General features: G+C 37.7%; 4 protein-coding genes across 10 annotated transcripts; 2 read left to right on the top strand and 2 right to left on the bottom strand.

Annotated features, from left to right (window-relative positions):
* Positions 1-273: 273 nt before the first annotated feature.
* Positions 274-8,780, top strand: LOC119481599 (RNA-binding protein 4B-like). 5 transcript variants are annotated; one of them, XR_005205231.1, is made up of 6 exons: positions 274-409; positions 3,626-4,054; positions 4,157-4,792; positions 6,789-6,872; positions 7,099-7,222; positions 8,187-8,780. XR_005205231.1 is itself a non-coding variant. In XM_037758697.1 (4 exons), exons 2-3 carry the CDS (start codon positions 3,646-3,648, stop codon positions 4,768-4,770), a joined length of 1,023 nt encoding a protein of 340 aa, XP_037614625.1. In that variant the 5' UTR covers positions 274-409; positions 3,626-3,645; the 3' UTR covers positions 4,771-4,792; positions 5,092-5,800. The 5 variants fall into 5 exon arrangements, 2 of the variants coding, with proteins under 2 accessions (XP_037614625.1, XP_037614626.1); XR_005205233.1 differs by lacking the exon at positions 4,157-4,792; XR_005205232.1 differs by lacking the exon at positions 4,157-4,792 and having other exon boundaries at positions 6,789-7,222.
* Positions 8,781-11,804: 3,024 nt separating this feature from the next.
* Positions 11,805-12,974, bottom strand: tifa (TRAF interacting protein with forkhead associated domain). 2 transcript variants are annotated; one of them, XM_037757738.1, is made up of 2 exons: positions 12,788-12,974; positions 11,805-12,661 (listed from the first exon to the last, which is right to left on the bottom strand). In XM_037757738.1, exon 2 carries the CDS (start codon positions 12,621-12,623, stop codon positions 12,030-12,032), a length of 594 nt encoding a protein of 197 aa, XP_037613666.1. In that variant the 5' UTR covers positions 12,624-12,661; positions 12,788-12,974; the 3' UTR covers positions 11,805-12,029. The 2 variants fall into 2 exon arrangements, with proteins under 2 accessions (XP_037613666.1, XP_037613665.1); XM_037757737.1 differs by having other exon boundaries at positions 11,805-12,678; positions 12,788-12,973.
* A 3,200-nt stretch (positions 12,975-16,174) lies between these two features.
* On the top strand, positions 16,175-20,537 carry rbm4.3 (RNA binding motif protein 4.3). The gene is made up of 4 exons (XM_037759323.1): positions 16,175-16,328; positions 17,479-17,894; positions 17,980-18,632; positions 19,026-20,537. The coding sequence occupies exons 2-3, from the start codon at positions 17,486-17,488 to the stop codon at positions 18,609-18,611; spliced, it is 1,041 nt and encodes a 346-aa protein (XP_037615251.1). The 5' UTR covers positions 16,175-16,328; positions 17,479-17,485; the 3' UTR covers positions 18,612-18,632; positions 19,026-20,537.
* A 1,779-nt stretch (positions 20,538-22,316) lies between these two features.
* On the bottom strand, positions 22,317-24,393 carry LOC119481569. 2 transcript variants are annotated; one of them, XM_037758667.1, is made up of 6 exons: positions 24,229-24,393; positions 23,753-24,097; positions 23,560-23,613; positions 23,294-23,401; positions 23,152-23,186; positions 22,317-23,028 (listed from the first exon to the last, which is right to left on the bottom strand). In XM_037758667.1, the coding sequence occupies exons 1-6, from the start codon at positions 24,362-24,364 to the stop codon at positions 22,906-22,908; spliced, it is 801 nt and encodes a 266-aa protein (XP_037614595.1). In that variant the 5' UTR covers positions 24,365-24,393; the 3' UTR covers positions 22,317-22,905. The 2 variants fall into 2 exon arrangements, with proteins under 2 accessions (XP_037614595.1, XP_037614594.1); XM_037758666.1 differs by having other exon boundaries at positions 22,317-23,186.
* Between the last annotated feature and the right edge of the window lie 152 nt (positions 24,394-24,545).

The following is a 24,545-nucleotide window of genomic DNA, read 5'->3' on the forward strand; positions in this document are numbered from 1 at the left end:
AAATATATATATTTATATATATATATATAAATATATATATATAAAAATATAAATATATATATATAAATATAATAAAAAAAACCATATATGATGTGAGAACAGAAACAAACATAACAAATAAACGAAAGAGAAAAAACTATTTTACACACAAATGTATATATTAAAGTTTGAATAACTTAACAGGAAACTCGTCATAAACAAAAACCATACTTGAAAAACCACTTCCGCCTAAAATGCTCCGTCATTCCCCTCTCACCCAATCACAGCCCGTGCTTTGTTTGAGTGACACGTCTATCCACCAATAAGATTCCTACTTGCGCGCAGCCCTGCCCCGCCCGACAGTAGTAATCCCATTGACTCCCAGCTAGCTGAGCAGTTCCCACTTCGTTTGTGGCGCCGATCGACATCTGTGAGTAGTTTCCTCTTTATATTGTACTCTATTTGCTTCTTTTATTATTATATCTACAGGTTTACATGTTTACAAACGTAGTAGCATACAATATCAGAGGGTTTATCTGGGTTTTATTAGGCGAGTCACATGAAATTGCGCAAAATAGCTAACGCGTGGATGCTAATGTTAGCATGCTAGCGTTAGCTTAGCATGCTAACGTTTTGAATGGCCCCTGTTAGCATGACCAGGAAGTCCAAAAAAACGGTAATTTCTTCGACTTTACGTTAGATTTTTATGTTTTAAGTGAACTCTATTTGAAGCGGTACCGTTTTTAGACTAAATGTAAACGTTAAAAAGCACTAAGGTAATGATCTTTTACTGTTTGGCTCTGGTTTGTCCTTCGCCTTCAGTCTCCATTACCAACGGTCTATTTCCTCATGATGACGTCATGTATTCACCATTCGCGCTCTCTCACCATGGCAACATGTTGCATGTTTAGGTATTACAGTTGTCTAGAATAAAGATTACAGATGTAACTTAAACTTTAACCCAATAATAGATAAAACTCAGAACAAGATGAATCTTTGGTTACAGAGGGACCGGTGAAAGGAAGAGTTTTGCTAACCAAGGCAGAGGGTATTTCACGTCTCACTTGTGTTTTACATTTCATTTTTTTTACAAGCTTATTTTGTATATTGTATATTCTTAAAATTTCAATTTTTAAATTTTTTTAATTCTATTTTATTCTAACGTTTGTATCTATTCTTTTGTTATTATACTGTTTGACTTGCACTAACATAACCAAAGCAAATTCCTAGTGTAAATATCTTACACCTGGCAATAAACACAATTCTGATTCTGATGTTTTTTTTATTATATTTATATTTATATTTATATATATATATATTTATATTTATATTTATATATATATTTATATATATATATTTATATTTATATATATATATATATAAATATATTTATATATTCAAATAAATATTCAAACATCATTTTAGAATAGGCAAAAATAACACATTTATACTGCATTCAAAAGGCAAAATGGAACGGTTTATGCCCAAAACTGCATGTGATTATCATAAAATGGGCATGTCTGTAAAGGGGAGACTCGTGGGTACCCATAGAACCCATTTTCATTCATATATCTTGGAGGTCAGAGGTCAAGGGACCAATTTTGAAAATGGCCATGCCAGATTTTCCTCACCAACTTCAGAGCGTTATTTCTATTTTATTCTAACGTTTTTATCTATTTTGTTATTATACTGTTTGACTTGCACCAACATAACCAAAGCAAATTCCTAGTGTAAATCTCTTACACCTGGCAATAAACACAATTCTGATTCTGATTTTATGTCAATAAGACCTCTAAGACAATCAATAGCATGCTCTACAACTTCATCTGGAAAAATATAACTCACTATTGTGGTATATTTTCAAGTCTTGCACAAAACAGTGAGACCCCTAATTGTAAACTTATGAGTAAGAAGCATGCGTGGAGACATATGATCATATGATATGACCGGGGGCTGGAGGATATACATGTAGGACAAAGGAGCCATTCGTGGCCATGCGCTCAGCTCAAAATGTAGCATGACATGAACACATTATAAGGAGGCGCGAGAGCCCCGAAGTGCAGGACTTTCAAATTTGACTTGAGACCTCCGGACGTTCTAGACGTTCGTTATGACATTTGTTGCTTGTTTGTAATAAACTCTGTTATACCAGCAAGAACAGTGTCCGCGGACCATCCTTCCTCATCACTTCAACAGCACTGTCGCAGGAAAGATACGACACTATGTTAAGAAATCTGTTATTATGAATACATATGAATCAGGAGGACTTAACTTCCTAGACTTCACCACCCTTAACAATACATTCAAAATCAATTGGATTAAATAATTTATAAATAACCCCACATCAATTTGGAACTTTATACCCCATTACATATTCTCCAAATTACGTGGCCTCAAATTTATTTTAGTCTGCAATTATAAGATTGATAAAATCCCCCTAAAATTGTCAAATTTTCATCAACAGATGTTACTATCTTGATCCCTTATTTATAAGCATAACTTCTCGCCTCACAAATACTTTATGTGGAACAATAGAAATATATTATATAAGAATAAAACATTATTTTATGAGAAATGGTTCCCAAATAATATTTATCTGTTTATATCATGTTTGTTTTTATAGCTTATTTTGTAAATTGTACATTTTTATTCTTATTTTAGTCTAACGTTTTATCTATTTCTTTGTTATTATACTATTTGTCTCGCACCAACAAAGCCAAAGAAAATTCCTCGTGTATACCCCTTACACCTGGCAATAAACACCTTTCTGATTCTGATTAATGATAATGGGCTTTTGCTGAGCTATACAGAATTTCTCGTTAAATATGGTATACCTGTAACTCCAAAGGAGTACGCTGTTGTCATGGACGCTGTCCCCTCTTGAGTCATTATGTTATCGAAAGGTACAACTGAACAGGGATTTGTACCACAGATTCCTAATCAAGCGGACACTCCTGTGGGCAGGATATTTTTTTTGTCTATCAAAAATAATAAAGATGTACGTCATTTATGGCAAGATGTTTTAACATCTAATAGTTCAGGGGTCAGCAACCTTTACTAGCAAAAGAGCAGTTTTAGGCAAAAAAAAAAATCTGTCTTGAGCCACAAAATATTTGAGCATTGTGATGAAGGTAACACAGTTTATAGTCTAAGTATATAGTATATAAGTCTAATGCAGTGAGGACCCAATGTACTACGGAGTATTAGGGTAACATTGAGGGAAAAAACATGTGAGATTTACAGAATAAAGTCATAATTTTATGAGAATAAAGTCGTAATATTAAGAGAATAAAGCCATAATTTTGAGGAAAAAAGAAAATAACACGTAAAATGACTACTTTATAATATTACGACTTTATTCGGCTTACTACGGTTAGAAAGAGCCGTCATTTGTCTTTTAACAATGTTTCGCTTATGAGTTATTGACCCGGGAAGTTTAGAAGTCAAATTTAGCCTACCGTACTATCCAAGTTAGCAAAAGCTTCTGCTAACACTGTTCAGATGCTTTGTTGGGCCAATATCCAATGGGAAGCCTTCTGACTCGTCATAATGACGTTTGAGGCTTGCCGTACTCTCACTGGTTACTTTCTGTTACTAACGTCACATGGTGACCCGTGTCGTCTCATCTTGTCTCTATCCCATTTAGAGAAATACACTGGAGCAACAATGGTGAAGATTTTCATTGGGAACCTGTCTCAGAACTCTGAGAAGGATGACGTCGAGGCTCTGTTCACCCCGTATGGCACCGTGACAGAATGCGCCAAGTACAAAAACTACGCGTTCGTCCACATGGACGACCGCAAGTCAGCCACCAAAGCCATCCGTGAGCTCCATCTCTACAAGCTGGACGGCAGACCCATCAACGTGGAGCCCAGCAGAGGGAAGAACCAGGGCCCCGTGAAGCTCCACATAGCCAACGTAGAAAAGGGCTTCGACGATGAGCTGCGTGAGCTGTTTGAAGAGTACGGTACGGTCAGGGAGTGCGCCATTGTCAAGAACTTTGCCTTTGTACACATGGACAATTCTGATGAGGCCATGGATGCCATGAAGGGACTGGATAACACAGACTTTCAAGGTAAGTCAATTTGATATTCTACTCCACGAATGAGAAGTTTTTGGGGTGTCCATACTATTCTGCCTTTTTAGATTTGAGGGACAATGATTTTCTCTCTCTCAGGAAAGCGCATACATGTTCAGATATCAAAAAGGAGACCCAGAGAGGAGGAGGAGGACTATCCACCTCCGCCAGGCAGAGGAGGCTATTATCCTCCTCGCTACCCAATGGAGCGGCACGAGCCTCCCTACAGGGAGCGCATGTCCGCTTACGGTCCTCCGCCTCCACCACCCCCTCCGCCGAGACGAGCACCCTATCCCGACCGTGGCTATGGCGAGCAAGACGCCTATGGGATGGTCGATTACTATGAGAAATACAGAGCCCGCCCTTATGCCACGGCAGGCTACGACGACAGGCGTGGCGGCAACCCCCCTCCTCCGCCGCCTCCCTCGGCGATGGTTAGAGAGCGTCTCGGAATGGGTGCCCCTGACCCATACGATCGCCGTCAGCTCCCCCCTCCTCCACCGCCCTCCTATGCATCCAGGGACCGAAGCCCCATCAGACGAGCTCCCCCTCCGCCATCTGGTAATGGGTACTCCTATGAGCGGTCCCGGATCCCCCCGCAGGCCAGGCCTCCGATGTATGCACCGCCGATGTATGCAGCTCCTCGCCCAAGGGACCCCTACGCTGAGAGAGCGCCGCCGCCACCACCACCACCTCGATATGCAGGCTATTAGGCACACTCGAGTGTAATCCAAGGTGAGAACAGAGAGTGGATGGTTCGTGTAAATCACATTGATAAAAAGTAAGCATGACTGAGAAAACCTTAAATAAATGTGTACCGAAATTAATTTGAGAGCTGAATTCGTAAAATTGAGGTACGTTTTAAACCATCACCATCAGCCGTAATTCCTGCAGCTCTAGTCCAGCCGAGAGATTAATGTGCAACAACTACTGATATAATCCTAAAATATTGCTGCTTTAACATCAAAGATCAGTCTTGCGCGAATCCTGAGTAAAACGCGCTCCTTGACATGTGTGGTGTGCTCTCTTCCCAGGTTTAGAATATGACAAGATCGTCGTCGTCTGCTGATGTACGTGGCGCTTTACATCCCCCCTCGTCTTTGGCGGATTGCGTTGCGTTCGCCTGAGACTTGTTGGAAGACATGTATTGCAGACAGCCCCATACTTTTAAAAACATATGATTCCATGTCCACAGTTCACGTATTCTTATGAGCTGTTTTTGCATTTTTTTCTGTTCCTCTGCTTGTTTCACTGTTCAAATCCTTCAAATGTTTTGCAGAATAGGATGCTGGCTTAAGTGCTCAGTGTATTTCAGTGTGACACAGTACTGTTTTAACGGCCAGAATCCCTCTGCTCTTCAGTCTTTCTAAATGGATATGGCCTCAGTTCATAACAAGGGAAGTTAATTAAATGAAAAAGTATATAGTCTTTGTAAACAAAATTATTGTGCTCAGATCAAGGTTGGCGGTTGATCACAAACTCAAAATAAGTTATAAAATACTCAGCGTAGAGGTGCTTTATTACAATACATGGTGTGGCAGGTTGTATAGTATATAGCTCTAAGATTTGCGACACATGTTAGCATGACAAATCAAAAGTTCCAGTGTGGTTTTGTTCTTTTTACACTTTGTGTTACCTTTTCTTGCGAAAAATAGAATCTCTAGCACCATTATGTATGATTTTATTTACTTTACAAGTTGCTTTTCATTTGAAGGCTTTTTAATAAACGAATCAAACCAAAAACTCCCGTTTTAACTGTGAAATTCTTCCTCGTGGCCAGCCACTACTCACCAGACCAGATGTACTTGGTGATACCCGGGCGTTTAACTCTCTAACACGCTTCAGTTTCATTCTTCACACCCTTGAGAGTTATCCGCTTGACACATGGTAGGTGATGTTTTGTCAGCCCTGTTCAGTTCCAGTGAAAATGCTGGAAAACACGAGGCTTTAGGTTTTAGTTTCCGTTGAAATCTTGTGATGCGAAGTGAGAAGAAAAAAAAAATGTTTTGAGCAGCTGTTCCCCGACATTGACGGCGTGACGAAGTCATTGCTGATGTAAAAAATGCAAACTTCGACTTGCGGCGTCACACCATCAAACACGGCCCTTCTGGGGGGTTCCACGCGTTAGGTTTTCGCCTCTCCGTGCCCATCCAAATGTTTCCTACTACGCGGATGAGCGGAGAAAATGGAGAACTTTGAGAAGGTCGGTTTGTCGCGAGGAGGAACCCGCACATATAAAAGATCCAAACGCTTCCACGTCCGCTCATGTCTGTACCACCGTCCTTGCGGAAAGTATGACCGAGGCTCAAGACCATCAAAGTTAATACCGCTAATGAAATCTGTTGCTGTCCACAAACCCAGGAGTGATCTAAAAAAAAGTGGCATCCTGCAAAGTTTTTAACGCTGCATCCACCTGCTGCTGCGCGTTGTCCCTGGCACACACGGAGCTGCATCTTTCCTCCGTAAGCATCGTCCATTGCCTACCCTGTGTCGAGCCAATCAGTGGTTTTCCTAGAAGTAGAATAAACTGAGCTTTGCGACGGCCCATGTCTGTCATTTTGCGACAATTGTTCTTGATTTGCATTCTTCATTTCATTAAATTCACACTAGATATTAGTCACACTTTCATCATTATTATTATTATTATTATTATTATGACACTCAAGATTTCTGACTTTATACCACAAATTGCATGCAGTCTTGGTATTCTTAGTATCTGTGCTCTTTGTAGGTTGTTAGACTTCTATGCAGGAGATGCCAGCTCATGGTAAGTTCTCCCCAGACGATGTGCAGCATCCAGGAGAAAAAGAAGTAGGTAGGTTTCGTTGACTGCAAAACACCACTTACAAATACAATACTGTAATAAATACAATGTATTTTCAAAATCTGGAAGCCTTGATATTTTTTTAATGCCCTCCAGTTTTGCATCTTGCCAAATATTTTTAAATTAATACAAAGAAGTATTTTTATTTTCATATTTTTTTTATTATTAATGATCCTAGGTATGAGTGGGATTGCTGACCCTGTTTCTTTGTCTACAGGCCTGTTTCTGCTCTGCCAGCTGTAACGGGTCTTGGGAGGGAATTCACAGGAGTAGCTCTGTGGTCTCCGAACATTACGAGCCGGGAAAAGATGGGATCACACGACCTTAACCTGTAGTTAAAGGTAAAGCAGTATGAGTTTACTAGTGCTGCGTTCACATTGCAGGGCTTAATGCTCCGTTTTTTTTGCCCAGATCATGTTTGAAGTAACCCATATAACAGTGTGAATGGAATTCTGCACAGAAACGCCTCACATGCAACTAATAACGTCACGATGGCCCATTGATCCGAAAATACACACTGGAGTTTCCGTAGTCCAGTGACTGCCAGACTCCATTAACATATTGCTCAATTTAACAGATCTGGGTTTGCCGTTACACAGATGTTACTCCTAAATCGACTCCTAAAGAAAGACTTTTGATTTTGGCTGATATTTAACTTTAACAGCTCTTCTGTGAACTAAGTTAAATAAACTAAAGTAAGATGTTTTAACGTTACTGTTGGTCATCCTGAAACACCGGCAGTCAGCACGTCCATGCATTTTTATAACGTGATTTCATTATATCAAAGTTCTGCTTTGTGGAACGTGACAAGGTTAGATATAATAGATAATTTAAATTATATTTTAAATGACTGACAAGTGTTTCCTACTGTCGGTGCAAAACCTCCGTTCACATATTGTTAAATTTAATGGAGCCGAGCTCACCAGTAGACATCTACTCCTTCTAAAAGATAGTTTATGATTTCTTACGACTCATAAACAGACACTAACTCATTTGGCGAACATGTTTTAACATTTTAGCTCCATATAAAGTGAATAAATCTGAGGTTTCTAAGATAAAGCTCGTCTGCCTTAACGGCTACATATTTTTGTAACTGCTGATTAATTAAATCAGAGTTCTACTGAGGATCTTGTTTCTGTGTCCACACTATGAAATAATCATATCTGTGTCACACAAGAGCAAAAAAACATCAGATTTGGGCCACATATGCTTGCAGTGTGAACGCAGCCTTATAAGTCCACAACAGACCCGTCTGTTTTGTGAGCTTTTGAGTGAAGGTGTCTACTATTTTTTTTATTTTTACAGGAAGTGGATGTTGTCCATCAGTGAACATTTGGTCCACTGGTTGGCAAGCTGGAGGGAATTTCCAATCCTCGGGAAACCTGCACTGTTGCATCTTTATTCTCTTCAGTAGATGACACCGAAATAATGGAAATGAATTCAGACCAATCCTAGAGGCCACATTTTGGATTGATTCTTATTGACTCAAGACATCTGAAACTTGACAAAGACCCCCATCTGTCCCACTGACAGGAGTCCTCTAACCAGTCCTCTAACCAGCCCTCTCTACCTAACTGTTTTGCTATTATCTTTATATCCATGTCTGTGGCCCTGTTCACACCTACAATGTAAGGTGGTCACGCAAAACCGTTGTTTTATTGGTGCAAAATGTCCCCATCTGTAGATATGCACTTTTTTAATGATGCAGCACAATTTTACAATTTACAGCAAATTATTTTGCGTATCCCCTGGATGCGTGTCAAAGACCCCAATTTGAGAATCACTGCTGTTTTGATCAAATGTATTTTATAAATTGTTTGCATTGGTGTTTTTATCTGTATGAAAAGTTTAAACATGATAAATCTGAGTAAATAAACGTTCTTTTTATCAAAGTCTGAATTGATGTCGTAGTCTTATTCAAACACTTGCTATGCCTTTTTTAAAAAGAATATAGAATAACGAGGTTACACTTTCCCTCGATGTACAGGTGTGGCATTTACAGACTGACAAAGTGATATTACATAACTCAATTCAGCTGTAATGTCATATCCTACAGAATCAGTCTGAACACTGATTTTATTGTGCTTTTAACAATTGAAACCTGCAAAACTCAACTCTCCACATGAGAGGTCCTACAAAGTATAAGAATTATACATTATGTCATATACAAATGTACAGTTCACAGAAGTGCATTGTCTTACCAATAGAAAAAAAGTAATTAACTAAAATAAGTAATATATAAAAAAATAGAATTCAAAAAAGGAGTGGATGCCTATTATCCTTGACAGGAGACTTTTGATGTATCTGCAGAGGGTCTACAATGTGTTTTTATCACAATTGTCCAGTGTCACTTGATTTATCATAAATTTGCCAGTCTTTTTGCTTGATAAAATTAGATATCTTTTAAAAATATGCTTTCAATATTTATTTTAGTGGTTGCAGTGGGGCTGGACCTTATCCCAGCATGCGTTGGGTGAGAAGCAGGATACATCCTGGACTAGTAACCAGTAGGGATGCTGGGATATCGGGCCGATACTGACTCAAATAGCTGGATCGAATATCGGTGACAATGGGGCTATCTATTCAATTCAATTTAATGTTTATATACTATATGCATTATATACAGGAATTTTAATTCCTGTTTCAGTTTTGACCAATTTGATGCTCCATTAAAAATAATTCCTGTTAATTTTGAAGATTTTTTTTTACCACGTTTCTGGTGTACGATTTATTATTTTAATAATAAATAAATATTCAGTACATTTATATCTATGTATTTAATTGTTACATTTAGTTTTACAAAGTTAGGAAAGTGATGCCTGATGTTGCCTTACACATAAAAGAATGATCTCAGTCACTTCCACACAGTGAGACGTACAGCTTACTGATTAAACTCTGGTATACCCAAAGCCCAGGTATCGCTATCGGGACTGAAAAAGTCGGATCGGTGCGTCCCTAGTAACCAGCCATAGATGGATAGGTAGCATAGTAGCTCTTCTTGGGGAAAGAAAACAAGATGTGAAATTGTGATGAAATCCTCCGAGATCTGCCAAAGAATGAGAAGTGTCATATTCTCTCTTCCCTTTTTTGGAAGTTTTTTTTTTTTTTTGCTCGCTGAAGTTATTTGAGTTCAAGGTCGACACATCACACACTCCCTTCTTGCTGAACTTGAATTTCGAGTAATCGTGGGTGGCGTTTCGAGGGAGGTGGTTTCATAGGGTTTGTTGGACTGGTCCAACTGCCGCCTACATGACAACCATCCCATTTAAAGATTTGTACCTGTCATTCCTGAGGTCTGCTGTTAACAATAACACCGCTCTTCTGCTTCGATGAGTAGATAAAGATCTCACATTCATTTCATGCTTGTAAATTCAATATAAGATAAGGGTTTTCCATTCAGGCAGGACTTTGTTCTTAATAAATAGCACCAGTTACCGGACTCGACCCAAACAGGATTCCCGACACTGACACCCTCCCCTTTGTATCTGTGTTAGTTGTTTTTTGTGGTGGTGCATTTACTTAAATACAATGTTAACGTACTTGCACTTTTAGTATTTCCATGCGACTTTATACTTTATTCCACTACATTTCAGAGGGAAAATCACATTTATTTGAAAGCTATATAATATAATACTGCGTACACATGAAAGTGCCAGTAATAATAAGCCTACATTATATATTCTACAATAATATAACACAGGGGCCAAATGCATAACTACTTTAAGTGTATTTTTTGTATAATGCATTTGTTTGTAATTGAACTTTTGAATGTAGAACTTTTACTTGGATACTTGGAATACTTAAATACATCTTCCACCACCAAGTGCACAAGTTTTTTTTTCACTTTCTTTTTCACTCCACATCTTACCGTTTACTGTAGCTAATTTAGTGCGCCCAAATCTATTTTATTTTATTTTGTTCCATTTGCTTTGTTCATTAATCTACTGTAGCAGCTGGTTTTGTGGGCCATTATGTTTGTATGTATTGAAAAGGTGTGTGTGTATATGTGTATACTATATACTGTATATAGTTAATATTTTAATACACTAATTATTATGTATTGTTAATAACTTACTTGAACATCCACAAATTTGTTTATATTTCAAAGCATGTATATGTATCTTTTCCTATGCGAAATGTTAAATGAACTAATCTGTATGAATGTTTTATTTTATTCATTTTGTGTTTGCTGAATTTTTAATTTTTTGTTTATTTAATTTTTAAAAAAAAAACGTTATTTACATTTTTTTATTTATCTATTTATTTTTATATTTATTTTTATCTTACTACTCAATTGTGAACCATCAATCCCTCTGTAGATATGTTATTATATGTTATTTTTTCTAGGCGGTGGGAGGAGAAACTATCATTTACAGTATATATATATATGTGTATATATGATAGTATATATAATTTCTCATCATACATATACATACTAGATTCCTGTTTACATTCAGTTTATCCATTTGAAATACACATTACTTATATTTATTTATGTTTATATTTAAGCCTTACATTTTATCTTGCACTATGTTATGTCTTTGATTCTCATTTTGCTTTTACTTGTGTGTGATTTTCCTTTTTTATAGACTTTATATTATTATTATTATTATTATTATAGCATTGTTGAACGAGCCTGAGACTCAAGATTTTCACTGCCAACGACTACTTTGTTGTAATTGTTGTGCATATGACCCAATAAACATGAAACTTGAAAGGTGTTTTGGGGAGTTTTCTTGCCTACCTCGGGCTATCACTGTAACCTGATCTCAAGCTGACAAGCAAGAACTGGCCTCTATCTCGAGCAAATCTGGACAAACCTGTTTCAAATGATCAGCTATGCCGCTGCTGTGTTCGGGGTTATGTAATATTTAAAGAGAGGTATCAAATCTACGGCTGATAAAAGAGTATGTAACAACAGCATTCTCATAAAAAAAGACAATTTAATGTGCTCAAGTTAAAAAAGTAGAAACAAAGCTGATAGTATACAAAGATCACAGCTGATCACAATATAGGGTGCAAAATAATACTATGATTTCACATTACAATAAGGGATCTGATCAAAGCCTGCTTTAGCTCTAATGTAACAACTGCGTGGTAATTTGTAAAACCTTGAAATGCAAGCTAACAAAGAAAAAAGTCACAACATCACGAATAACACATGACAGTCTCATCACTCTCAAGGGGGCCAAGAAGGCCCACTCTGAGTTCACCCGGCAAACTGTTCACATATGGGCCTGATTCCATGACGGGCGCCACACCGGGCACACACGTGCATGTCTCTCTGGACGGAGGCACTGCCAGCACCTCAAAATCCACCTCGAAGCTCCCCTTGGCCTCGCCGGACTCGCGGATGATCAGCATCTCGTACTCTCCGAACCGGATCAGGGCCTTGTCCGGGAGATCCGTCCTCTCCAGGTAGCCCAGCGCCGAGCTGTTCACCGACAGTCGTCCCTTCTGGCTCAGGTTCTGGATGGTGAAGAGCATGTCCGGGCTCTGGGGCGTGCGGTAGGCGTGGAGGGCCAGCTGTTTGCGGGACACCCGGGCGTCCACCAGGGCGTAGGTGCAGGACTGGGCGTCGCGTCCCAGCCTGAGAGGGTCGTCTGCTGAGTGCTTGCTCTTGTTCCCCACAGGAAGCAGCCCGTAAAGGCCCTTACTACTCTGATGAGGGTTGTAAAACTTGATGTGGAGGCAAGTAAGCAGATCCTCCTCTGTCTCCAATGTCTGGGACACACTCATCATGAAAAATTGATGAAATCAGGGTGACTTGACCTATTGACCTTTAGTGATGAAAAGGCTGTTGGGGTAGAAGACAAAGGAATCCAGTGAGATGATGAAGTGGTTTAACAGTCAAATCAAAAGGAAAGTAAGACATTAAATGCTGCTGTTAAAGGTCTGCATCTTACCTGAATGTTGAAGTTTTTTAATTAGAAGAGACAGATAGATGCTTTTACTCCGTCCACAGAGAAGCTTGATTACATGCAGCGTACTCTGAGCGCTCAGAGGGAACTAACTCACTAACTAACGGTGCTGCTGCTGAAAGAGAAAACAGAGGACTTCCCCCTGAATGCTGTTTGCAAGCTGTTTTCTACTCTGCACTTGGGTGACATCACTCTCTCACAAGACCCAGTGCAATGCTGCATTCAAGTGCGAATCCGGAAAAAGCATTGTTGTGAACTGTGTATGAGGTGAAGCAGTAGTGAAAGTAAAACAAAAAATGTGGATTTTAATTTATTTTCTTTAACATAAAGTGAGGGAACTGGGAAAAAAATAGGAACGTTTCGCGAAATTGTCAGTCTAGTAGCAACAGGATTTGCCACTCTCACTCTCAAATGCAAATTCAGTGGACCACTATCACTTGAAATAATGTATTCCATGCCAGGTTATTGGCTCCACCTTAAGTGCTGAAACAATTAATCAGTTAGCTGATTAACAGATAATTAGTTAACAACAATTTTGATTATAAATGAATCACCATTTATCAAGCTGAATGCCAACATTTCACTGTTACATGCTTCTCAAATATGAGGATTTCTCTGTTTTGTATCATTAAACTGAATATATTTCTATCAGTCAGACAATAAGAGTAATAAGAGGCAAGGCAAAGCAGCTTTATTTGTATAACACATTTCAGCAACAGGGCAATTCAAAGTGCTTTACACAAACATTCAAGAACATTGCGACACAGTGCAAAAAGAACATTAAAACATAATTAAAACAGTCATAAAAACATAAAAACGTTAAAGATTAGTAAAATAAAAACAAGCTAAAAATAAAAGCTAGAATAGAAGTTAAATAGAGTATAACACACAAGAGTAAAAGTTATAGTGCAGTAAAAGATAATTATTTGGTTTATTAAAAGGCAGCAGCAAACAAGAAAGATTTAAGCTTTGATTTATAGGAACAAAGAGTTGGTAAGAAGTTAATAAGAAGATGCCACCTTGAGTTCTAGGGAATTGTATTATTATGCATATTTCATCATTCTCTCATATTTAAAAGACTTTTTATTTATTGGGGAAAATAATCCACAGATTATTCAATAATAAAACAATTATTATTGCAAGGCAAACCCCAAATTATTCAATCAATCAATCAATCAATCAAAATGTATTTGTATAGCCCTTTACAATAACCAAAAGGTACCCAAAGTGCTTTACATTAACATCAAGAAATAACAGGAATAAAAACATACCATATCATAAAATCATAAAAAGGTGCATAAAAAGCACAGGAAAAATGTCACCGGGCTACTAGGTATTAAAAGACAATCTAAATAAAAAAGTCTTGAGTCTAGATTTAAAAAGTACTAGGAAAGTATTGTGCTACATGTGCCATTAGCTTTATGTAATGAATTTATATATCATAAATAAATAATGGAATTTAAAATTGTATTTGAAAATGCAGTTTAAAATGAGAAATAAATAAATACAAATAAAGATTAAAGAAATAAATACATATTTTTTTTTTTTGTAAATTTAAAAAAGAATTACACTCTACTCATTTGCGATATTGGACTACATAAATAAAATTGACTTGACAATGAGTTTTCTAATCAAATGGATTACTGTTCTCTAAAATACGATTTTTAAATCAGCTCCTGAACGCAGCATTGAAGCACTGAAAATCCCCAGATGATGTAAGTGGGAACAGAAAGGAAGTCTCTGCTTGGTCGATGGTTTAATTGTCTGTATACACCCCCTGGTTTCAATGGTTTCACATTTATTATTAACCCAGCAACATTAACAATAAACCTTTAAAATCAATGTGTTGTACATTAACCCAAGACGGTTGATTACAGGAAGTCACAGGTTGTTATTCACTTCCATTCCTTCAGTGTTGTATAACTACATGAATTAAACAGTGAAAAGTGACTGTTAGTGGTTAATAAATACTAAAAAATAATATAAATATTAATAAATAATGAAAACTTGAATCAAACTTGGAGAAATCTCGGACAAACCAGGAAAAAATCGTGCTATGTTTAACTTTCTAATGCTTACAAAAAGTATGTATACAGTCATACAGTTAGCACATGGAAGAAAATGTGTAGAAATTAAAAAAGTACTTAACTTACTTAAGAACAGTAATCCACCACTGACATGTAGAAAATAGTAAGTTATGACTCTCTTATGTAGGTCATAATATGGACTTAATATTGTTTTTATATATATATATATATATATATATATATTTATTATTTATTTATTTCTCTTTTTAAACTGCATTTTCAAATACATATTAAATTCCCTTATTTTCCAGTAATTCCAAAATGTTATTACTATTTTTTTTGTAAGATAGAATTGAGTTTTATTATAATAGCACATTAAGATGGGGTCTATACAAATTTTACCTTGTGAATAATAATTTGGCTAAAATTAGTAAAACATTAATCTAATATTTTTTTTTGTCTTCAAATAAAACCCCCAAATAATACTATTATGATCAATAGTAGGCATTGCTGTGGATTTGCTTTTCCATGAATTGTTGAGATGCTCTTTTGTTTCAACACACTCATTGCTCTCAAAGCCAAATTTTAATATTAAAAATTGACTGGAAGGGTAAAAATCATTCATTATATTGTAGCAAATGCACAATTCAAAAAGAAATTCACAATTCACAAGAAATATCTGAATTTTGACTATTTTTTGATTATTCATCTTTTTACTCTTTTCATGAGATACAACATAATTTTAGGATATTATACTAATATTTGTTTGTATATTTTCTTGTTGATATTTTTCATGTATTTCCCTGATATGTTTTATATAATTTACTGATATCCTACTTATATTATTTTGGACATTTTCCTGACATTTGGCCAAATATTTTACTCATATTTTCCAGGTGCTTTTCCTGATAGACTATGTTTTGTATAAATTACTGATATTCTACTAATTAAAGGCTTTATTACTATTTTATATTTATCGATTTATATCCTGCTCAGTATTGTAGAGGTACTATTTTTTGTATTTTTGTATATATATATATATATATATATATATACAAAAATACAAAAATATGTTTATATAGATATACATATATATCTATATAAACATATTTATTTATTGCCCATTAAAATGTAAAATAATAAATAATTTGTAATTTTATCCATTTATTCATAGATTAATATAATAATCTGTAAACACATTTATTAATGTTTATTTATTTTAATTTTGTTTACAAATAATTATTAATCAATTAAATTTTCCAAATAGGAATGAGCTAAACGTTTATTGACATTATCCATAAAGAGAAAATCACCATGATACTATAAACATCCGGGACAGTAGGTGGCGGTGTGGACGTGACCCGGAAGTAACAACAACACAGACGCAGAAGAAGTAAACGCGGACAAAAGCTAACCGGAAGTGGACTCCTGCAGAAGGAAACGTCTCTAAACGGTCTGAATCAGGCTGAAATCTTCACTCAGGCCGCTCGGTTAAAAAGGTAACATAAAATACACACTCCAGTGTCTAATCACAGCTGTTTTAAACCCCTATATTATATAGTAATCTTATGTTTTCGCCGTGTTAAGTCTGTGTTAGTATGGACATGCTTTGTGTGTTAGCATGTCAAGCTAATAGCGAGCTAACTGAAGCTAACATGTAGCACTAGTAAATGTGCTAAATAAAGATTATAAATTGAGTTTAAACTTCTAACAACGACGGATTTAAATCAATAACATTCATATACACGTTGAAATGTTAACATAAGTTAGCTAATTTGTGTGAAAAGGGTGTAAATTATGAGTTTCTGACATGCTGCGTTGGTTTTAATGGACGTCAACCATTTTTGAATAAACAGGTAATTCAAAACTGTAGTGTGAGAGAATAATGATTTAATTATATGGTTTAACACTGAATGTGTAAGAATTGAAGGTGTGCATTTTAGTGAAATGTTTAGTTTTCTTTCCCCCATACATAACCTACATATTTATTTTCTCCTGTTTGCTCTGAAACAGATTAAACAATGGTTTAATTATCTGGTTTAACAGGAAAATGGTTTAATTATATGGTTTAACACTGAATGTATAAGAATCAAAGGTGTGCATTGTAGTGAAATGTTTAGATTAGTTTAAATAGATAATTCATACAACACCACCTCACACAAATATATCTTATACTGTATATGTTCTTCATGTTTATATTCTTAATATACCCTTGTACAAAGTATTTCCTTTTATAATTGTAATATAACTTATTATTTTATTTATTATTTTTTTTATATATATACTTTATTTTTTCAAGGCTGTTTTCATAAATGCAATCCACTGTTCGTAATTACAACAGCCTATAAACCAGCTTTTAAGTAGATGATCTTACAGACAAACCCATCAAGTACACTAGAGAAAACAACCTCAACATTCAAAACCGAAACAAAACCAAGAAAATAATTAACAATAATAATAATGACAAAAAGAAACAATAGAGTTAAAAAAACAAAACAAACAAAAAAAATTATTTAATGGAGCTTCCCAGCAAAAAGCATTTCACACGATTGTACCTGTATAACCGGCGTGGCAATAAACATCTTGGAATAGTTTTCTTTCCTCATATCTAACTTACATATTCATTTTCTCCCCTTTGCTCTCAAACAGATAAACAATGGTGAAGATCTTTGTGGGCAACCTGCCCCGAGAGGCAGACCAGGATGAAATCAAGGCGCTCTTCACTCAGTACGGCACGGTCACAGAGTGTGCCATCATCAAGAACTACGCCTTCGTCCACATGGATGACCGCAAAGCTGCCACCAAAGCCATTAAGAACCTGCACCTCTACAAGCTGCACGGCACACCGATCAACGTGGAGGCCAGCCACGGGAAGAACCAGGGCTCCGTCAAACTGCATGTAGCCAACGTAGAAAAGGGAGCCGATGACGAGCTGCGTGCTCTGTTCGAGGAGTACGGCTCGGTCACAGAGTGTGCTGTTGTGAAGAATTTTGCTTTTGTTCACATGTCCAACTCGGACGAGGCCATGGATGCCATTAAGGGACTGGACAATACTGAATTTCAAGGTAAAAAAAAAGGGCAAATATGTAAAACAAATAAAGCTCTAGTTATGACATGTTTTCATTTAAGCCTAACTTCTTTTTCTTTTAGGCAAACGCATCCATGTCCAGATTTCAAAGAGCCGTCCCAGACATGACGAACGGGATGACTACCCTCCTCCTCCTCCAGACAGGGGTGGCTATTGGCCCCCTCGCTACCCAGGAGAGAGGCATGAGCCTCCCCCACCCGGCTACATGAGAGGCCGCCTCAGTCATATTCCCCCAGGTTACCCCGCCCCCCCTCTGCCACCCCCTCCCCCTAGACGAGCCGTTTATCCTGAACGTCCTTATGAGGGCGAAAGGGAGAGATACGGCGTGGTAGATTACTATGAGAAGTACAGAGCCCGTCCGTACGGCATCGCCGCCTACGAGGACCAGCGTGGTGGCGCCCCACCTCCTCCCCCTCCCCCCTCAGCCGTTGTCCGAGACCGCCTTATGCCCTCGTCGCTTGACCCATATGAGCGTCGTCCCCTCCCACCTCCTCCGTCCTCGTACTACGCCCGAGATCGCAGTCCCCTGAGGAGGGCGCCTAGCGCGCCAATGCCCCCCGCCAGTAACGGCTACTCCTACGAGCGCTCCCGACTCTCTCCGGTTTCCCGGGTCCCGGCATACGGAGTTCCACGTGCCAGGGACCCCTACGCAGAACGTCTGCCTCCGCCACCGCCTGCACGCTACGCTTATTAAGCGAGGCCCGGGCATGTGAAGGTGAGAATAGGTCTGAGGTAGACTGGTGTTCATATCTTTTCTATTCGTCCCTGTAAAAAGGCAGAGGCAGCTTGTGACTTGTCCTGCACGCTCCAGATCTTGTGAGGAAAACAAGGTTTGAAAAAGTATGCGTAAAAAGTTCCATCCAAGTTGTCAATTCGTTGGTAACGCACGTCTGTGCACTAACTTGGATTCCAGCTAATATTTTTAAATATTTTTAAAATACTAAAATATAAGTGGTACATAATCGGACAAAGACAAGTGTCTGGGATCTGTGACTGAAGAACGTGACTCGAGCTGCAGAACTCCACATGTAGATCATTAAGATGGAACAACGTGCTTTGTATCAACAGTTGCAGGCAGTTCATTTTGTGTCATTTGCTCTTTTTTCAGGATCGTCGTCAACTGCGTCGCCCGCTCGCCGCCTCCTGATGCACGTGACACTATCCTCTTCCTGTCTGTGGCTGAGCGCGTTGCGTTCCCCTGCGACGCTTAGAGGAGGAACCGAATTGCCGACGTCCACGTCTGTTTTGGTTTTTATTATTTTGGGACAGTTTTTACTCGTTTTTTTCCCCCCCTCTGACTGTTTTAGTTTGTCATTGTGCTGTAGTATTTTTTTATGCTTGACGTCTGAACTAGGCGCTTTTTTTATTTTGTACTTTTTACGTTTGAAAAATTAGTGTTCTGATGTTGTTTGTGACCTTAGAAAGCTGAATAACTTCAGCAGCAGTCTAGGCGATACTTGTGACTGTAGATTTAAATGATCTGACTCATGTTTGGTATTAAATCTAATCTGCACGTTGGTTCCATTATGTCACGCTTTCCCATCGAAAACCAAACCGCCATGTGGCGTTGCTGTGAAAATCTAAACTGCTAAGACGTAGCATTTTGACAAATGTAGAAAGTAACCGTTAATAGGACGGTTACCGTAAAACGTTCACATGTACTTTTCCATTGTCGAAGTTGTTTTTAATAAACCGATTTGTGCAGTAATGTTCAGAGATGTGCTCTAAAACATCAGTGTAAGCGCTTGAATTGATTCGAATACACTGCTGGGATCTCTCGAAAAAAATAATCAACTCTTATATTTAATGATTATCCGTTTATTAATGATGAAATCACGCATAACAAACTTGTTAAAATCGTCACGCTGATTAAAGACTCCTGGTCTTCTCTGGAATGCTCCAGCTTAATCATTCATCAGCGTACCTTTTAGCTTTGTCCCCTTTAGTGCCCAAGTTGAAACTTGTTCACATTAGCGCTAAAGTGAAGAAGTGCGTAACACACTCCAGCTGTACTCTACCAGGTGAGATTTCATAGGTGAGACTAGTTTACCTGTGGGAGATGGCATCAGAGGCTGCTGGAGACCTTCAGAGTCGACAGGTAAGTTCGAGGGCTTTAAGGACCACAGACAGCACATGTTCACATTTAACTTTCCTAGGTAAATAAACAGTTGACTAACAGTGAAAATTAACTTTTATCATGTACTAGTGTTGCTAGTTAAGTGTTTTTCACTCATTGCCTGTACACATAACTCCACTCAGCTGTGAATCTGCTCTTTATCGCCAGTGTTTGCTGGGAAATAACTATATAGTTGATCATTTTTTTAGGCACTGCCAGCAAGTTGACTACAGTCTTGGTCTGAAGACCATGGCAGCTTTTCAAATAGGAAATTAAGCAGGCCAGGATTGCTTGGATTGGTTAAGAAAGCATACGTAAATCCAGCACTTGGTCTTGCAGACACATTTTTTTAAACCCTTGTAAAACATGAAGTAAATTAACAAAACAGTGGAATTGAATTAACTGATTTTACACATTGATTTTGATTGAGAAATTTCCAGTACTTTGCATTGTATTGCTGTTTTTGAGAGATGACCTGCATGAATAAATTATTTCAAACTGTAACACGGAGTCCCTGTTGTTTAATGTACTGACATTTAAAGGAATGGTGTGTAACATTTTTGGGATCTATTAGCAGAAATGGTTTTCATTAGTGTATAAACACTTGAAACTAAGAATATCCGTTAGCTTAGAATGAGATGTTTGTATCAACATGGAGAGCGGCTCTTCAGAGTCCGCCTTGTTTCTACTGTACCCCAGAACGGACAAACCGAACACTGGCTCTAGAGAGGGTGTTTAAAGGGGACATATTGTGCTCATATCAGGTTCATGTTTGTATTTTGGGTTTCTACTAGAACATGTTTACATGCTTTAATGTAAAAAAAACCCCACATTTTTCTCACACTGTCTTTCTGAATATACCTGTATTCATGCTCTGTCTGAAACGCTCCGTTTTAGTGATTTCAACGGAATTGCGTTGCTAGGCAACAGCTTGGGTCCATGTTTAATTCCTGTCAGCTGATGTCGTTCACATACACTGCAACAGGAAATAAACTAGGACACATTTAGAATGTTTACATTTAAAACCGTGTAATGGTCTAAGTATTGTATATTTGTGACATCACAAATGGACAGAAATCCTAACGGCTTGTTTCAAACGCACAATTTCTGAATACGGGGCTGTGTGTGTTTCTCTGTGGATTGAGTGGTTTGATACTTTCACAGTATTTATATAGAACTTAAACCTGCTTTATAATATAAAAGACATGAAAATCTCACTTTCTACAATATGGGTCCTTTAATGTTTTTATGTTACCGTAAGGCCACCGTAGTTGTCCAACACTTGTGTGCTAAATCTAAAGTAGTGTTATTATGGCTTACTTGCCAACCCTGAGAGGACCCTGAGGATTTCAAAACCAAAGCGGGGGGTCTGTTGTAATTGGAATATATCCACAGACATTACAGGCATCTATGCAGGGAGGCAGAGAAAGAAAGAGGTCTGTTCACTCTTTTATCACTTGGCTTGTGTCACTGTCTCTGTATACGTAACTAGAAAACCCAAGGAATACATTTTTACTAACCATGTCATGCTAGCTTGTCGGGAAGGAGGGTAAATAATGCTCCAAAGTTTAATTTCTTCACCATGCAAACAATTGTGTTCATGCACAATCATGAAAGTATGTAGATGGATAGATATATGTACTTTATTAATCCCAAATTGGGAAATTATTGTGTAACAGCAGCAGGTTATCAAGGCAATGCACAGGAACAGTAAATCAAATGTACACATCAACACTAGAGATCAAAGTTCAAGGTTCTTTATTTGTCAGTTCCAGCAAAGCAGCCATTTGATATGAACATCTCTGGTCTCAAGTCTCACATTAGCAAAGTGTGCAATAACATACTAGTGTATATACATTAGAATTAGCATTTTAAAGTTAGTGAAGAAACTGGTATCACAATATTTTCATACAATAAATAACGCTCTAAACTTGTGCTAATTTTTGGCGAGGAAAAACTGTCATGGCCATTTTCAAAGAGGTCCCTTGACCTCTGACCTCAAGATATGTGAATGTAAATGGGTTCTATGGGTACCCACGAGTCTCCCCTTTACAGACATGCCCACTTTATGATAATCACATGCAGTTTGGGGCAAGTCATAGTCAAGTCAGCACACTGACACACTGACAGCTGTTGTTGCCTGTTGGGCTGCAGTTTGCCATGTTATGATTTGAGCATATTTTTTTATGCTAAATGCAGTACCTGTGAGGGTTTCTGGACAATATTTGTCATTGTTTTGTGTTGTTAATTGATTTACAATAATAAATATATACAACCATTTGCATAAAGCAGCATATTTGCCCACTCCCATGTTCATAAGAGCATTAAATACTCCACAAATTTCCCTTTAAGGTACATTTTGAATAGATTAAAAAATGGGCGATTAATTTGCGATCAATCGCGATGAACTATGGACATTCATGCGATTAACTACAATTAAATATTTTAATCCATTGACAGCCCTAATTATTTTAGCAATTTGGTTTTAAACTTCTATCTTTTATCTCCTTTTTTCTTTCTGTAAAGCACTTTAAATGATCTCTGTGTATGATACGGTGTAAACCTGCCTTGTGTTCAACATTTGAAAGAGTAAACTGTTTACTGTGCTGTCTCCTCCTGTCAAAGAAGCGAGGTGATGGTATTTCATGGTATTTCATTCAGCTGCATTTTTATGGTTGAAATGACATTTAAACTTGCACTGTTGCACACCTCCATCTAACTCTCACTATAAGAGAATCTAGTCACCATGTCAGTGTCTTTACTTACAAGTATCAAAAATCAGTACATTGTACATTTTGCAAGAAACATTTTAACGTCTCAGTAACTTTGATAGTATGATGTTGGTTTGAACTTAAACAGGTGCTTCCTGAGTCTATCTAATGGAGGAATAAATAACATTTGGCTCCACTTCTCTATCTGGTGCAGGCCGATGGTTTCGGTCTGTTTTTGGATGAAAAGTCACAGCTGCATAGTTCAGGTCATCTGAGCCCTGATTCTGTGGATAAAAGTTGAGTGGAGTCGCAGAGTGTGATAGAGAAAAGGACAATATCATTAACTGACAGATGACTTGAAGTGACTGTAGCACCTGCTGAAATACAAACACCCTAATAAACTTCACCTTTGTCCGTTGTGGATTCTGTTCTTCAACGCGATCTAAATGACAGAAACAATATGTCAAATGATCAAAAATAAGTGTAAAGGTAATTGTTAAAAAGGAAGTGGTGAAAAGAAGGATGTGAAAATACATTAAAGTTAATTACCTTTCTGAAGCGTTTTGATTTTCACAGCCAGACAGATGATGATCATAACGAGGAAAACAGTCACACCGCCCAGGATCACACTCAACAGCTTTGTTGTTTCGTCACTCACTTATAAAAGAGAGATTATCAAGTTAGACTCTATTTCTTCTACTGAGACTTGAGATCTGGCACAAATTAAAATAGACCAAGCTGAATCCAGCTGAACTGTTTTACCCTCAAACATTTGATAATCTGCACAATGATAGAAATCTTTAGGAGAATCTTACTTTCACACTGGCTGTCCACGTCATCATGTGTCTCATCAATGAAGAGATCAGTCTCTGATTTGGCAGAATCACATCAAAATTATAATTTTATTGCATACATGATGTTGTTTTAAGACAATTCTTATAATTATTAACATTATTTTGCAGTATAAGCCGGACTTAACCAAACCAAAATACTTTAGAATGACCTCACCTTTAATATTTAATGTATGTATTTCACTGAAAGTTGGACGGCCACTTAAGTAAAATCCACAGAAATACTGTCCAGAGTCAGATAAATCCACGTCTTTGATTTTGAGAAAGACAGTGGAGATGTTGGAGCTCATGTTAAATTTCAAATTTTTAAATCCATCACAGTATGTAACGTCACCATGAGCGTCGTACATAACAGTGATACAGCTGGCCTTGGTTCTGTTCACCAGTCTGGACCACCATGTCAAAGATCGAACGCTGGACATGTTGGAGCACGTCAGTGTGACTTCTTCACCAGACTGAACCTCCACAGTCTGAAACTCAGAACCTGAGACAGAGATCCAGCCTGAAACACACAGCAGATTTACTCTCAATTAAACAAAATGAACATTTCCTTTAAATAAACTTTGAAATAAGTGAATAGTTTCTATTCTTGAGGGTCAAAGTTTCCAAAGTTATAGATGCAGTTGTACTCACTAAAGCTGCAGAGAGTTAAAGCTGTTATCAAGGTGAAGGTCTTCATGGTGCGTGTGACTGAAGCTCTGCAATGTCCGCAACTGAACTGAGCTCCAGTCAGGGTGCTTTCAAAGTAAAGAGGCGGGGTGTTAAACATGCAGATTTCTAATCAGTCATCTGATGATGGAAAGATGCAAACCTCTCACCAGTTTGACATTCTCACGATATGTAAGTGAAGAACCTCCGATTTTCTGTGTGTTATCTTCAGATGCAGACTTCAGTGGTTTACCATACAGATGCTTGTCATGTTTGTGTGGTATCCATGACAGCTTAATTAG

This window comes from Sebastes umbrosus, chromosome 22 (assembly GCF_015220745.1).
Source record: "Sebastes umbrosus isolate fSebUmb1 chromosome 22, fSebUmb1.pri, whole genome shotgun sequence".
NCBI lineage: Eukaryota > Metazoa > Chordata > Actinopteri > Perciformes > Sebastidae > Sebastes > Sebastes umbrosus.